Source organism: Cyanistes caeruleus, chromosome 6 (genome assembly GCF_971803275.1).
Source record: "Cyanistes caeruleus chromosome 6, bCyaCae1.hap1.1, whole genome shotgun sequence".
Taxonomy (NCBI): Eukaryota; Metazoa; Chordata; class Aves; order Passeriformes; family Paridae; genus Cyanistes; species Cyanistes caeruleus.
The window spans coordinates 33,108,366-33,124,925 of record NC_141706.1 but is presented as its reverse complement, the minus strand read 5'-3'; the positions used below and the strand labels follow the sequence as shown (position 1 = coordinate 33,124,925).

The window sequence follows — 16,560 nt, the reverse complement described above, 5'->3', positions numbered from 1 at the left end:
GACCCAAGACACATTGCAGGCACTCTGAATGTGTAGCTATCTCCTGAAGTGTACATTAAACCGAGTGCCTGATTATGGCCTCAGTTACAGCATGTTATTTATACTGCTTTACATTCACAGAATTAATTGTCAGGGTTGGAAGAAACCCCTGGAGACCACCTAGTCCAATACTCCTGCTAAGGCAGGGTCACCTAGAGCAAGCTACACAGGAATGTGTCCAGGTGGATTTGGACTGTCTCCAGAGGGAGATTCCACGGCCTCCTTGGGCAGCCTATTCCAGTGCTCTGCCACCCTCAATGTAAAGAGGTTGTTCTTCATGTTGAGGTGGAACTTGTCGTGTTTCAGCTTAAGGCCGTTTCTACTTGTCCTGCCACTGGGCACCCTGAAGAGTCTGGCACCATCCTCTTGGCACCCACCTTTGAGGTATTTGTATCTTTGGGTGAGCTCTCCCCTTCTATAGACCAGACAGGCCAAGGTCCCGCAGTCTCTCCTCACAAAAGAGAGGTTCCAGACCCCTGATCATCTTCGTGGCTCTCCACCGGCCCCTCTCCAGTGGCTCCTCTTGTACGGAGGAGCCGGGAACCCGCTACAGGAATCCTTTGCCAGGCCAAACGCCCATCACATTTCATTAAGACGAGAGCTCGGGGGACTGGATGAGCTGCAGCGGCCACAGCGGTGGACGCTCGCAGCTGCCCCTGGGCTTCCCCAGCACCCCGCGTGTGCCGTGAGCCCCGCGCCGGGCTCGGACAAGGCCCGGGCCAGCCCCGCCAGTCCCACAAGGCGCCGCGGGCCGCTACGCGAGTTCCGGGAGGGGCGTTCCCCGCGCCCGTAGCAACCGGAGCGTTCGCGGTATCCACGGCACCATGGTGAGTCCTGCGGCCGGGGCGGCGCCGGGGGCCGGAGCGCTGCCCGGGCCGGCGGTGGCGGTGAGGGGCGGCGCGGAGCCCTCCCCGGGCCGGGCCCGCCGAGCAGCCCGGGCTCGGCCGGAGCCGTGAGGGAGACAGCGCGGGGCTCGGGGCGGCGGCTGAGGCGGGGCACGGTGGCCTGCTGCTGTGCTTTGGGAAAAGGGAATTTCGGGGATAAGCGAGGAAAGTGGGGGACTCACAAACTCGCAAATGTCAGTCAGTACGTGGTTTTAAGGCGGCAGTATCGGCGATCACTACAGCGATTAGCTTGGTATCTGTTGCTGTGCAATTCCGATTTCATCTATTTAAAATGCAAATAAATGTCTGCAAATAAAGGCGAAGTGTCGCTGTTTTGATTTTTCCTAGGGGTCTAAATTCTGTAAATGCTGTGTGTCCAACTGCTATGTTTTGCGGGGTGGAAATACATATTTTGTTGCAACTATTACTAGTGCCGGTGTGGTTATGCTTCCCCTTCAGAGATTCTGTTTCTTGTTCCTGCCATGTTGATGGTGACTCTTCAGGGTGACCACTGGTTACTTGGCACTTTGAATATTTTAAATATTGTGACTTTCTTTAGTCTAAATACCTGTAGAAAATTGTTCAATAGGCAGGTAGAAGAACCCTGCAGATAAGCTTCTTGGGGGAAGTTATCCCTTAAGTAACCTCCTGTGGCAGAAGATACTTTATGATGCTTTACCTACAGAAATTTCAAGTGCACCTCAAAGAAAATGAAGTTCCCAATATGTGCTCTCCAGATAACCCACTGTGCTGATGTCCATGTTTTCATCAAATTGGCAGAGATAAGTCCACAGAGGTCAGGGAAGAAGCTCCTTGTGCTCACATGGATCAGTAGCTTTAAAGTCCAAACTGTTTCTAGGCATGACTTTGAAACAGCAGCAGGCACTGGTCTTATAAATGCATTTCTATCTTTAACATGAGTGACTGAGTTCATGTACCCAAGTGCTGTAGTGACTGGCTGCCATAATTATGAAAAAGGCAGTAAAGTTCCTGCCCAAGAAACCCCGATGAACTGGAAGCCAGCTGTTTTTGTCTGCACACTGTTAGCTGTTAATTGGTATGAATGGGGTTGTTGTAGTGGGAATTTAGGGATGTGATCTGAACCAGAAGAGGTCATGCAGATGTTCATCTTTGGTAGACACTGGGGAGCTATTGCTGTGGCTCATGTTTGCACGTCATCTCCAATGGGACTTAGAGCTAGCTATCACTTGGTATAGGCCAGATTGAAATGAATGCCTGTCAGTGGGCAGAAACAGCTGGAACATCTGAAGATGTCTAAATGGAGATTCATGTTAATGTTTGAGATGCATGCTCAGGCTCCTTGGTGTTGCTGGCTCGGTGCCTGTGGCCATTTTTTATATGCAGCTGCCTCGGCTGTTGCCTTTACTGCTGGGACCAGAGTTTCCTGTGGTCCAGAGTAGTCCCCAGCTCTGTGACTGAGGTGGCAGCCTGATTTTTGGGGGAAGTAAGTTTGTTGTTTTTAACTTTTACAGTGTGGGGGGTTATATAGCTGATTACCTGAAAGGCTGCTTTTATCCACATCCTGCTACACTTAAGAGCAACAGAGATGCCAAAACTAGAGCCCTCCTGTATTTGTAGAAAGACAAAGCTGTTGATCACTGTTTGTAAAAGATTTATCTCTGAAATCTTTTTAATCCAAAAGACATCTTGGGACATTGTTTAATGTTTGGAGAAGCGTTAAACATGATATTTACATACTACTGTTTTGGATATCTTTATGTAGTTTCACTAAGACTCTGATGTGAGGTGGAAAAGTAAGAGTTAGTGACAACAGAAAGTTGGTCAGTAGGTCAGTCCTTAAAAAGCAGCTGTCAGGTTTTCCCAAACTGAATAACGCATTTTTATCACATGGTGTATGTAACTTAATGCAAAACAATTGGAAAGAAACCCCAAATATATATAATCCAGATTGCTCTTGAGTTTTGGCAAGATGTACCTCATTTTCTTCAGTAAATTTTAGGAGGCTGTGTAATTTTCTGGTCACAGACTTGCTTTCAAACAGGAAGTTGCTAATGCACAATAGAAACTGTGATGGTTTAAGAGCATTGGACCTCAATTTTCAATGCAGTAACTTTTTATGCCCTTGAATTGAATTTCACCATAAAAGCTAATAAGCAGTGTGCCATGGGGCAGAGAGTAAGATCAGGAAGATAATGTCCTGTTATTAAGCCCATTGCTTGCTTCTGAAAATGCAGCAGAGTACCCTAGAAAACAAAATTGCAGGATACTGCAGGGCTCAAACTTCTTTGACTTGGCTGACCCAAGATAATACAGGAAAGTGGTGGAAGTGGGGAAAACAAGGAGGATAGGGAATGGAGAGGAAATAGATTTGCAGTGAACAAGCCAATTAAAAAATTTGATTAATATTCACCTAAGTTTGTTTCACTTTTAGGCAAAAGCAACGACCATAAAAGAAGCTCTAGCCAGATGGGTAAGTTAATAGAACAGTGTCTAGCAGCATGGGGTTTGACTGTATTCAGCTCGTTTTGTTTTTCAAGCATTGTAAGAAATATGTCTACTTGAAACATCTGCTTTAAGAAGTTTCACAAAGTAAAATGATGATTGCTGTTGTTGTTGTATAGTACATTCTGTTGGACTTCCTGTATGTTCCTGTTAAATTGATACAACTGGTAAAGATTACTCTGTTTTGCCCTCCTGCCTTGTTCTGCTGAATATGCATTAGCCTGAAGTCACAAAGAGATTCCAAGTTGGGGATGTATTATGTTTTAATTATGCTCTGTTCACTTCACCTAAGTGCAGTCCTTCCCACAGAATAAAGAAGTATGAAATTCTCGCCGTACTGAATTCAGTGAAACTTCCACATGTCTTTTGACTTATGGTCCCTCATATTGTGAAAAGCTTGACTCAGAATGAGTTTCTTGAGTTTTTTTCTTCTTAAAGTACTCTGTTAATACACAAAATCATTTGTCTGGTGGTGGCTGACCTGGTCTTCCAGAAAGCTGTGTGTTGGCAAGGATGCTGATGTAATTTCAAACGATGATGAAGGATGCTCTAGGATTGGTTCACTGTCCACGAAAACCAGTGACAATCTTTCTCTAGTCTCTGAATTTTAGATGAAGGCAGATATGCTGTTGGGTGTTCATACATTTCCCTGCTAATTCTGGCCAGCTTCTAGGGCAAGGATTTATGAATATTTTGGTCGCTAGAAGATCTGGATGTGATAGCATGGGCAGGTACACTTGAAAGCCAGAAGCTCAAGGTACTAGCCTGTAACTGAAGATTACTTCCATTTTCAGTTTTATCATTGTTTAGTACCTTCAGTATTTCAGGGATTTTCCAGTTATGTTGGTATATCCCATAAACTTCACTCTTGCTCTCCTGTTAAGAACTAGAATACAACAACCTGCATACATTAGCATTAGAAGAGGTATGAACTGCATATTTTAAAAGTTTGCTTCGTCTCCCTCACCCTTTCTGCCTTCCAGAATTTCAGCTCCCTGTTTCCTATTACAGATTTGTTTTTCATTTGCTCCTCTGTCATATGTCTCTTAGACAGAATCAGTATGTGTCAGTGAGTTTCTATGAACATTAGGCATAAAGTGCTGATTTTTCTTTTCTGTTCAAGTTATTGGGGGTGAGTCTAAATCTTCCTTTTACTCTTCCTAATCTGGGTCCATGTGACTTGTACAACTGCATTTGGGGTTGTGTTGCATTCCAAATGTTTTACTTCCCTCTGGCATAAGGGTTTACCTATGCCCTACAGTCAGCGTGACGTTAGTTAAATCAAAGCAACAGGAAATCAAAGCAGCTTCAACTTGGCAAACATGTAACCTGTTCCTAGAAAAACATGTCTGTTCTACCTATACTTTCTCTGTGGCATATCATGGTTGTGCAGCTGCTTACAAAAGTACTTGGCAATCAGGATGGAATTTCTTCTGCAGGTGCTCACTGCTGGCCCAGTATGAGTTGGAAGCTTTCTGCCTTACATGTTTTTCAGGAAAAATGTATTTTCATTTGTTGGAATAGGCTAATAGATTACAAAATGAGTGTAAATACAAGTAGATACAGCACTGTTCTTAGAAAAGAAAATGGAAGTTTCACATTGATATAGTTACTTTGCTTGAACATCTATCACCATATTCCAGCAAAACATCTGACATTTGCTAAATCACTAATTTTGAGTAAAAATACTGTCACACTGAATTTGGTCAGAAACTGGAATATAAATAAATGTACAGGGCAACATCATTTTTTTTTTAAATTAAATTAAGTTTTCTGAAGTATTTTGGGTGCATAAGAGGAAAAATAATGTTATCAAAACCTGATGTTCTGCTGTGGGATACTAAAAGACTTATGGGATATGATTAATTTAATTACAAAGTAGCTGTATAAACTGGGGCACACTCAGCTATCTCTCTTTTCAGTAGATGCATGAAATGGAGGAGAAAACAAGAGTCCTTGTTTTGGAAGTGCCAAGATTTCTCCTTTGTTAATGGACCTCCAGTCTTTGCACTGAAAACTGAGTGAACTGACAAAATGCTCCCTTTGTGCTGTCAGGGAGGCAGCTGTCAAAACTGCTGCTACTCTCTAAATGGGTGCTTGTTCCAAGTGTTTAGTCAATAATTGCCATCACTTCAGAATTTTGAAAGCTTTAATAGACCGTGTTTTTTAATAAACCTAAATGCTGAAGTTACGTCCATTTTTCCAAGGCTCTGAATTATCAACCTAGGTTGTAAATAGGAAATCTTTTGCTGTATTCTCTAAGTGTGACATCTTCCCTCACTCTTTTTAATTAGATTAATTTGATTTTTTTTTTTTTTTTTTGAGATTCTTAACGCTGTGAATCTGTTGAGTCTCTCCCCCAAAACACACTTCCCCCTATGGACAGTTTGTTTTGTGAGCCAGGCATGAGTTCTGAAATTTGTGGGTGAAGTGGGAAGGAGGCTTGGCTGTCAGAACTTTTAAATCTGCTTCTGCTGTAGGTTGCCACTAGCTGAGGTTTCTATATGCCAGTCTTCATGGAAATACCTTAATTCAGAATTTTAACCTTCCATCTATTCTCCATTCTTTATGGCAGATGACTCCTTTATTAAATTGGTCAAGTGTTACACAACTTTTAAAAACCAGCATATGTAATGTATAAGTTATTCTGATATTTTGAAAATAAGCTAGCCTTACTCTTTTTATGCTACATCAGCAGGAATCTTGATAACAGTACTCAGAATGCTTTCTCTTTCCAGTAGTATATTGGAATTACTTCTACAGTAATCACTTTTAGAGTAATTCAGTATAGTGGTTTTTGGTTATTGCATGTAGCAGTGATTGTCTTCCTCACCTTGTCTTTTCTTTAGGAAGAGAAAAGTGGACAGAAGGCTTCAGAGGCAAAGGAAGTGAAACTGTATGGGCAGGTTCCTCCTGTGGAAAAGATGGATGGTGCTCTCTCTGCTCTTGTTAACTGCGAGTAAGTTCAATTTAAAATATGCTGGAAACAAAATATTCCCCTCTCTTTGTTTCAGTTTTTCTGCTGTCCACTGCAAATATTTATTTACTGTGTTTAAGTGTGGCCTTCAAAGCAGCAGCTTTCTCTTTTTTTTTTTTCTTAACTGAGCTTCTCTTCCTGCACACAGTTGCCCTTTTTAATTCAAAGACCCCTGTAACTTAACTCAGAAGGTGTTAGGGTAGATTCTGTATTAATATTTGTCCCCAGAAAAATCATATACTGTTTATCAGTGTATAATTACAGATCTGTGTTTGGAGTCTATTAGCTAAATGGTACATTTATGATCCACTCCAAAATTCATGAAAAAAGAGGCAATTTGAGCAAGACTTTCAGAAAGAGATTAATTTCAGAAATAAACATCCATGCATTTGATAAGGCTAGGCATCAAAAGATAATCCAGTATGTCATGTAAGTAACTTACTGTACTTTCCCAGAAGCTAAATAAAGTTGAAGAAATCTTAATGGTTTGAGGATATTTTGAGTCTGTTTACACATTCAGTTCATTTACCATCTAATGAGACAAGAACATATAATTATTTCTAATGCAGTGGTGTTGGGATATGGAGCTCTTCCAATGTAGTGATCCCTTATATACTATGAATTGATTATTCTTGCTTTTAAAGGAAACTGTCACTGTCTACAAATTGCATTGATAGAATCGCCAACTTGAACAACCTAAGTAAGTGACAAGCCATCTGTCTGTTGTGTCCATTGTTTGTTTTCTAGTTGCCTGGTTAGGATATATGCCATCATTTGTTACGTGTGTCCAGCTTTATTTATACCTGTTATTATCCTTTTTTATTCCCTCCCCATAGAACATTACAAGTGACCTTTAAAATGACCAGTCTTACTGGGAATGCATGCTGAGCAGCAGTGGTGTACTGCAGCAGGTATTCCTGCACTAGCCTTGACAGTTGTCTCAATCAGTGCAACAATCAAAACATTCCATCCAGTAAGCACTTCAGTACCCTCCTGTGGGCCTTGCTGTGCTATTCAACACCTAATCAGTTCTAGAGTGATGTCATGACCATTTTCCGTGCTCCTGATGGAGACAGTCTGCAGTTCAAGAACTGCATTATTGGTTGCAGTGAGGTTGGAGTGTTGTAGACCTGGATGGAAAAATATCATTCCACTTTGCAGAGGATTGGATATACTTGGTTTCATTTTGTTCATGCTTTATAAATGGATGTGCCACCTGTCTAGAAGTAGAGTTTCTCTTTCTTGGACAGCTGTCTTTGAAACTCTTGGGTTACTGACTTTGGAACAGAAGTCTTAATGGTCTGTCCTTAAGACTTTGACTGTTGCATGAGGCTTGCAAAGAGCTGCAGGTTTTGAAGTGGAGCTTCCAGGCTTTTTGGTTCCTATTAAAATGCCAGCTAGATAGATAAGGAACCTGGAATTTCATCCTTTCCACCTGCACACCAAGAGATCTGTCAAAGAGCAGACCAAAAGATCGAGAGATCTTTTCATAATAAGCTCAGACTTTAAAAGATTTGGAAATACTAGTCAGGGAAAAATATTCCAGTAGTCTTTCCAAATAATTGTTCTGTAATACTTCAATCGAGTAACTATCATCAGAAAAAATAATTAGGCAGTTATACATAGAAGTAAATCCAATGAAATGTTTTAGTGGGGTGGGATGAAACATTAAAAGTCTTTAAAGCATCTTAAATATTTATATTAATGTGGATTCTAAACATCCAGTCTATACCAAGTATTTAATGCTAAAACCAGACAAACTAGAGCTAAGTGGAATGTCTCTCATCACGCATCTCTAAGGCAGCTTTATATGCTGCCTCTAGTATAGAAACCAAATCTGCTGTCTTAAGATCAGAACCACTTTTGCCTGAAGAAGAAGGGATATGAATTATGTAAGATCAAAAGAAGGATGTCAGCAGTTAGAGTTCAGGTGCAAGGTGAAATAGTTTTTGTTCAGTATTTCAAAACTGAATTTCAACTAGGTAACCTACACATGAGCAGCTTTGGATTTAGGAGTGTATTTCTGAGCTTTCCACTGCAACAATTCCTGCTGATCTGTTTAGATCACATTTTGTTTCTGTTAGGTCATTCTTTCTTAAGGCAGCCTGTTGAGAGTGCAGTTTGTAAGCAGAATATGGCATTCTATGTGACTTACAGCATCTTCTTATTTAAAAAAACCCTGTTTATTAACAAGATTCTTTAAAAAAATTTATTACAGAAAATTTGAGGATACTGTCTTTGGGAAGAAATAACATAAAGAACTTGAATGGATTGGTATGTGCTTTTTTGTATCAATTCTTTACTAACAATATAGAATATGAGGTAATTCCCCTGTGTTCATACAAGTCTTTTCTGAATTCAATAAAATTAATTGAATAAAAGGTTAGGCACTAACTTTTTATATTCTCCTTTTGCTATCATCTGTTCTCCCTCTTACATATTGCTTCTGAATTTTCAGATAATCGTTCACTTTTTTTGGTTGAAATGCTCTTAATGTTTGGAAATTTTGCTACCTTAATTTACTACACAGAAGAATTTTAGAAAGAGAGATTTTGTTGTCTTTAATAAAGATGATCATAACTTCTATTTGAAAACTTCTGTCTATCTGTAAAGCAATTTAAATTCCTGGCTTTACATGAGTATAATTCCTACAGACCTTTTGCACACAGAATTTTCTACCTGAAGATACTTAGGCTATGCTTCTTTAATACAAATATTGGTAGTCCTGTAAACACAGACTTCCTGAGAGTCAATCCTTTTTATGTTGACTGGCACCTAGAGCAGTATGGCTTTAGAGTTGATGGTGGCAGGACTGAGTCTAATTAGTAGGGGAAAATTAGCTGAGAAAAAAATTGGATCAATTTTGTTACATTTGAATTCAGAATGAAGAGGAATACTTTTTTCGATCAGTATTTTTAAAATGAATATATAAATTATTTTCTTTCTCAAGATACACTGTTTCTCCTCAAAGCTTTTCTCACTTTCAGAGATGCCGTATCTCTTAAGTGTGAAATGCAGAGTTCATGTATGACTGGTTTAAAAAAAACTCTCTTCTGAGGGAGTTATGAATGTGATTTCTGGCCAGCAGATACAAACATACCAGAATATACCAGAATTAATAATGCTCTCACACTGTATAACATCCCTTTCAAAACATTTGTCAAATTTTATTCTCTTCACATATGTTCACAGTGCACAAATAGGCAGATTTGTCTCCTCTGCCCCTATGCCTTTAGAACTACTCCAGCCACCTACATCTTGTTTTATTCTAATATAGTGATTTCTATCCTCATATATAATTTTGCTTTTAATTCCCATGAACGCTTGCCATGCATAATAATTAGGGAGCTGCCTAAAAGGAAATGAGGACCAATATACCTTCATATTTTCTCACATGAGGTGACCTGTAGAAGGTGAAGAAGGAGTATGAATACTAAGGAAGATGTATTTCTGCTTATCTGAGTAGTCCTCTCATTTTCCAGGAGGCAGTTGCTGAAACTTTAGAGGAGCTGTGGATCTCATACAACTTAATTGAGAAACTGAGGGGTATCCGTGTAATGAAGAAACTGAAGGTTCTTTATATGTCAAATAATTTGGTGAAAGACTGGGGTAAGCCATGCATCTCTACTCCGTAGAGACTTCTGTAGAATGGTGAATGCATGAGTTAAGTCACCAAGTGAAAAACAGTGCTGTATCTCCTGGACCTTTGATCCTAACTGACCAGCCTGCAGACATATGCAAAATCCCTAAACATCCACTCATGCAAGAGAGTAAAAATAGTTAGAATATTGAATCTAACTTCTAAGTCCAGTTAAGTTCAAGCTTTGAATCAACTTTCTCCAACCTCTTTTAAAACACATCCCTGTTCTTTAACCTGACACCAGCTAGAGCCCAAGCAGTCCCTCTCTTGCAGGCCATGCTCTTTGTGTTTGCACTGAATGTGAAAGGAATGTGTGGTGCAGATGTACTTTCCATGTTCCACAATCTGGTTGGTGTTTTCACCTTTGTGGTTGCAGCAGAGTTTGTGAGACTGGCAGAGCTGCCAGTACTAGAGGAGCTGGTGTTTGTAGGAAATCCACTACAGGAGAAATTTGCCACTGATCAGAACAGCTGGATTGAAGAAGCAACCAAACGGGTACCCAAGCTGAAAAAGCTGGATGGTGAGTTTGGGGCATGAGGCAATTGGAGTGAGTTAAAAGCATAATATAAAGACAACCACAGGGAAATTAAACATAACCTCAGAGATTCATTTGTGTGCTCATGAAATTAATATTCCTCCCTCCTCTTCAGAGTTATTCAGAAATAGTTACTGAGATCCTGGCCACAGTGTTTGATGGATTTTGGAGTGCTAAATCCAAGTGGTCTTGCAGCGTACAGTTGGGCATTATTCTGTAGTTACCCAAGTACTTTTGTCAAATACCTAATAGGGAATGGAAAGATTTAGCATTAAATAAGTTAACAAGGCTTGCATCTGCCAAGCTGAATAACAGTTTTCCCAACAAAAGAGGTGATGTGGGAGAATGGAGATAGATAGGGATATGCTCTGGTTTGCTTTTGATGCAAGGACAAAAACTGCATGCAAATTTCCTAAATGCCTGAATATCCCTTTCCATTACTGCAGTAAGCCTCAATTTGTGAGTTATCCTCTCCTGTTTAAGACATTGGTATGAATAGATATTCAACCGTTTAGTGATTAAAAATAAGATAATTTTGAAATTTATTTTTAAATATGTTAATTCCTGTCAATGGAGATGTTAGCTGTTCACTATTATCCCCTGTTTACTAAAGCAATGAAGGGGAGAGCAGGAATGGTAGCACTAACAGAGTCAGAATAACAGCAGGGAAGGGAAGAGTGGAGGCATATCAACAAGAGGAGAAAGCTTCACTACAGGGAGTGGTGGATGAGAAATCTATTACCAGATTATATCTAGAACCAGATCAACTGCATTAAAAAATTATTAAAAAGTGGAAGCCTGATGAGAGAATTGCACTGATAGCAAGGATGGCCTGCAGTGGTCCATTTACTGTTGTAGCAGGAAAAGTTTTGAGTGTAAAACAAAAAAACAGAATAGGGCACATATTGTGGGAAAAAATTGCCCTTCGTAGTATAAGGTTAGTCTTACTATCTACCATAAAACTTGGGCATATATGTCCTGGAAAAGGCAGCACAAAGTAGGGGCCCCACAAGAGAAGGATGATGTGCTGATTGGTTGTTGACTATCAGTTGAACTGACTTGGTGCATCTCCCAAAGACCAAGTGAGGCTGATCTTTGCAGACCATGCTTTAGTACCTTTTTATTCCCTGTTACCCAAGAAGTTGGAAAAACATCCAACAGAGGAGCTCTTCAGTTGAAGGTTTTTCTAGTTAAGACCAGTTGAGACCAGTATGCAGAAGTTCACGTTGGTTAGAAACAGGCAGGGAATACAACTTTTGACTCTTTCCAGCAGGAGAGAAACTTTCAGGTAGATCATAATTAACTATGTCTTCCTCTTCTTCTTTTCCTCTTTTTTTTTTTCTTCTTCTAGGTACCTTAGTTGTTAAAGGAGAAGAGGAAGAAGGAGCAGAAGGAGCAGAAGGAGCAGAAGGAGCAGAAGGAGGAAACTGATGACACTTTCTTGTTGGGTATTAAATTATTAAAGTAACTCCAGATAGCTTGGCACATAAACTTTTATAAAAGTATGTTTTGAAGAAAATCTTTGGGAAGTTTTTAGAAGACCAGCTTATCTCCACAGTCTCTCACCCAAAGAGTTAGTTACCAAAAATTGCTCACACTGGTTTTGTCAAGCTTATGACACCTTCTATAGAGACTAGTGGAGCTGAGTTTACATGCTGTTTGGCTAGCAAAAATTTATTTAAATTAATACATAGCTATTTTTAATTCCTGATTAGTGGTGCTTGTTGTTCACTCTTGGGTTATAAAAGAAACATTTTAGCTTATTTGGTGCTGCTGGCCAACATTGAATTGGAAACTCTGAGGCCAAAAAAACAATGTTGTGATTTAGAAATACCTGACAAGCTTTGTTGTGTTTAATTTTGTCACGGGACTTTCTCAATATTTTTAATATGGGAGTTTGCCTTTTCATTCCTTGAAGTCAAACAGGGTCAGTAGTTGCAGACATACGCACAAAAAGGTATTGGTCTGATGAGTGCTTGTTCCTGGCCTTAGGTCTTGAAATGGGCTTCTCACATTGGAACTCAACTGCATTGCTTAGGAGGCCATGTATAACTTATATATTTATTTATTTTTAAGAGGCAGTGGGAATTCTTTGCATGGTTTCAGTAAGACTAAAATACCTACTAACTTTGGGGCTTGTCTCTTACTAAGAAATTACTTTAGATTGGAATATGTGGCTTATTAGCCTACAGCTGGTTTCTGGCTTTGGATTGGGTCCTGGTGGACATAATCCTTCTCAGTTCTGGAATCTTCCTATAATGAAGTAGGCTGATAGTAACAGAGAATCTAACAGCAAACAGAAGACCTGGGCTCAAGGACATAAAATTTTGGTTTGGGGATACTCATTTTTTGTGAAAGCACAGGTATAAGCAGTAAGAAAAGCTATATGTAGTTAGTGGGGATGGTGAGATGAGGTGAGGTGAGGTGAGGTGAGGTGAGATGAGGTGAGATGAGATGAGATGAGATGAGATGAGATGAGATGAGATGAGATGAGATGAGATGAGATGAGATGAGAGAAGAGAAGTGGGCATTGGTAAAAAAAGTATTGAAGAGGTACTGAATGTGCTATATTGCAGGGTAATCAGTTACCAGCTCCTTATGTGGCTATTTCTAGTGAAAAGCATTAAACAACGATGAAGACATACCTGATTGCACTGTGGGATGACAATAGAGAGTTTTTTCTTTTTGAAGAACAGATGGAGTCATCCGAGTAGATTTTTCTGCAGTTTCTTTTTGTTTTTTTAACAAGCTTTTCTTCTAATTTGTGGTACTACCTTTTTTTAAATTGAAGTGGGAATGAGTGTATCTGTTGGTTCCAGCCCAGCCATAGAAGGAATGGGGGCAGAATGCAACTCTTAGTTATTTTGTTCGTGAAGGTGTGGCAGGAGTTGAAATCTTAGAAGTTCAGAGATGAAATGGTGGAATTGGCCCAGGCAACAGTGGTACTGATCTCAAGCTCCAGGTATAATTGCAGTAGGCGATTCTCTCTAATCAGTTTCTAAGTGAACACTGTGAAGTAAATGATTAGAAGACAATCACAGTTTAGTTTCAATATATTGTTTCTTAATCTGTGATTATTAGAGGAATTGTAAAGCATTCCAATTTAAGTTGACATTTTCTGAAGAGGTTTGAGTTTGATTTGGATCCATTACTAAAAGGAAGGTCAAGAGCACAATGGTAAAAACTCTGGACTCTTCACCCAGCACAAACTATTTCCAGGCACCTGTTCTCTTTACCAGAAACTACATTCTTAGTTAGCTAGTTCACTGGATTTAGACAACTTCATTTTCATTTGTTATTTCTTTAGAAGTATTCTCCTAGCTTTATCATGAGTAAAGGCAGCATTGACCAAGAAGCACCATGGAGGAGTATCTACAGTCAGCAATCATTTCACATGTCTTTTGAAGCCACTCCGTTCACTTGCAGCCAAGCACTCTTGGCAAGGTGGGTGTGCTTGGGCAGTACAGAGCTCGTGGCACACTTAGGCCCTGCTGGCCCCATCTGCTGGGGGGACCCACAGGGGGACTGACTGTGCCCTTGATGACTGTAAAGTGTGGCTCATGTGAGCCAGAGTTTGACCAACTCAAAACTTGCCTTCTGAATGTTCCCAACAAGCAGAAATGCCAAATTCATCTCTTTGTTTGGAGATATTTTCAGAATAGACCACGTGGTGCCCTTCTCCTAGTACTTGGCCACAAAGAAAAGTGGTTGAAGCTGTGGACCTGGTCTCTCCCAGCACAGCTGCAAGACTGGTGTGTATGGCTGGCTTAGCTCCACACGATCGTGACAGTAGGAAAAGGGAATGATGAGCACAGTCCAATGCCAAGTAATCCTGCTGACTGATTCTTTAAATATGGCCTAAGTGTATAAATTTCTGAAAGTTATGTTAGATACAGCAAATACTCTACACTTTGGCTATACTGGGGCATTCTGAGAGCAGAATAGAAACTTAGTGTTCTGACTATGCTGTAACAATTGAAGTGAAACACAGGTCCATTGACAAGTTGTGAGGGATAAGAGCAGCTCCTGGCTCTCATAAGTGATCAGTAGAGGCTACATCTATGGGAATCAGTCCAAAACTCTTGTAGGTGATGCTAGAGCTGGGTGGATTGTGGGGCTGGTGTTGGTGCTTTCCACAGATGAAATGGCACAAATTCTCTAGCTCTTTTCTTTGGGGGCTGCATGATAAAAACCAACAAGAAAGGAAAAAAAAATCATTATTGAAGGAAGGGGGCATCCAGTCTTAGCATATAATTTAAAACCCTTTTGATAAAAACTGTGTGTCAGTCTCATTGAAGCAATATAGTAAGAAAAGAATTGACAGTGGCTTTTGTTTGTCAGGAGATGCTTCATCTTGAAGCTGGTAGCTTCACTTTACCTTGGTTTGCCTAATGAGTTGTGATTACTCTCAAGAACAAAAAAAAAACCCCAAACGTTTTCTCCTCCAAAGTAAAGTTTCCCTAAATTCTTAAATTTGCACTTTAAAATTAGGCACTGGATGTGGTGGAAGAACTAGAAAGGTGGAAGAATTAAAACTGCTGGTTTGTGTATTGGTGGTGCTACATGATGTTATGTATAAGGTGACAGTGACACCTTGGCCTGTGTGCCCACAGGGAGAGTGGAGTGAGATGCTGGAAGGCCTGGCTTTCACTTGTACACTCTGCTGTTCCCTATCACACCACATCCAGTGAAGCGGAAGTACACTATTATTCATGGATGAAAAGAGCACCCATGTAAAATGTGCAAGCCATGTGGAATTCTGCTTTTCCCAGTGAAGTTACAGAGGACTAGCATCCACTTTATTCCTTAGAGAAATATCCTAAAATTAAATTAGTGGTAGGAACTAGCTAGGTTTTTTGCTTGTTTGTTGGCACACTTACTTGTCTTCAAAGAGCTGATTGATGTATGCAGTGATTATTGAGAACTGATGGGAATATGACAGAAAAGACCTGAGAACCAGCAGATGACTCAGGTTACACTACAAGTAAGCTCATCTAGAAAAACTTCCAAGCAAGAGAGCACTTTGAACATCCCCTTTGGCAATCTTTTGTATACAGTAATTTTGTAGCATGAAAAACTGTTAAATTTGCTGTGTTTAAATTATTTAGGCCTATGTTTATAAATGTTATTCTGTGAAACTTGTTCAAAAATAATATAACCTTATTTTATACAAATGTCTTTGGCTGATGTGTTATGAAATAGTTCAGCTTGTGAAGAGTATTTGGAAACTAAATTTTGTTCTCATTAAACTTTCCTAGCTGCTCAGGAAGCAATGTATTTATAGTATGATAGCATGTAAATGCTGTTCCTTACTGCCTCTATATTTTAGAATAGAAAATAACATAAGGCTTTAAAAATGCTGATATATTGTGATTGTTGTCATCTGATACATAAATATTTTTTAATCTTTTAAGACATTGGTTGTCACAATTTGTTCTTAGGTTCTAAGAGAAAAGTCTACTCCCTCTATATGTGGGGAAAAAATCCACATAAGTTAGAGAAATGGCTGGTCTTTCTTTGGTACAAAATTACTAATTCACTTTGAAATTCTCTTACAGTAATATACAATTACTTCCATTAAACCCAGACAGGGGAAGGCTAGCTGATTCATAAGCTTCTCTAACAGAAACTTCAGCCTTCAGTAGACCATGTCACTGAAATGGAATTTCAAAACTCTGATATAAAGAAAACTTTTCCTACCCCACAGCAGTTGGTCTCAATAATGACAAGAGCAGCATCCTGCAGTGATGGTTGTAATGTTATTTAGAAAACACATAGGGAGTTACTGCAGAACTCCTCACAGTACCAATAACTCAAAGCTTACTAATCACTAAAATGCTTTATAAGGTTTCTTTCAGTAGGTAAAATAACTTCCAGTTAAGCTTGGGCTTAGATTCAGCAGTTAAAAAAAGATGGAACCCAAATTGTTCTGAATGTGTGGGTTTTTTGATTGTCCAAGATTTGTTTGCACAGCCTCAGATTTAGTGCAAAGTACTAAACT

General features: G+C 39.7%; 1 protein-coding gene across 2 annotated transcripts; it reads left to right on the top strand.

Annotated features, from left to right (window-relative positions):
- Window positions 1-169: 169 nt before the first annotated feature.
- Window positions 170-15,972, top strand: DNAL1 (dynein axonemal light chain 1). Of its 2 annotated transcripts, none has more exons than XM_086891911.1 (8): window positions 170-866; window positions 3,337-3,375; window positions 6,257-6,366; window positions 7,029-7,084; window positions 8,603-8,658; window positions 9,867-9,993; window positions 10,404-10,544; window positions 11,911-15,972. In XM_086891911.1, the coding sequence occupies exons 1-8, from the start codon at window positions 864-866 to the stop codon at window positions 11,988-11,990; spliced, it is 612 nt and encodes a 203-aa protein (XP_086748037.1). In that variant the 5' UTR covers window positions 170-863; the 3' UTR covers window positions 11,991-15,972. The 2 variants fall into 2 exon arrangements, with proteins under 2 accessions (XP_086748037.1, XP_086748036.1); XM_086891910.1 differs by having other exon boundaries at window positions 10,401-10,544.
- The last annotated feature ends 588 nt before the right edge of the window (window positions 15,973-16,560 follow it).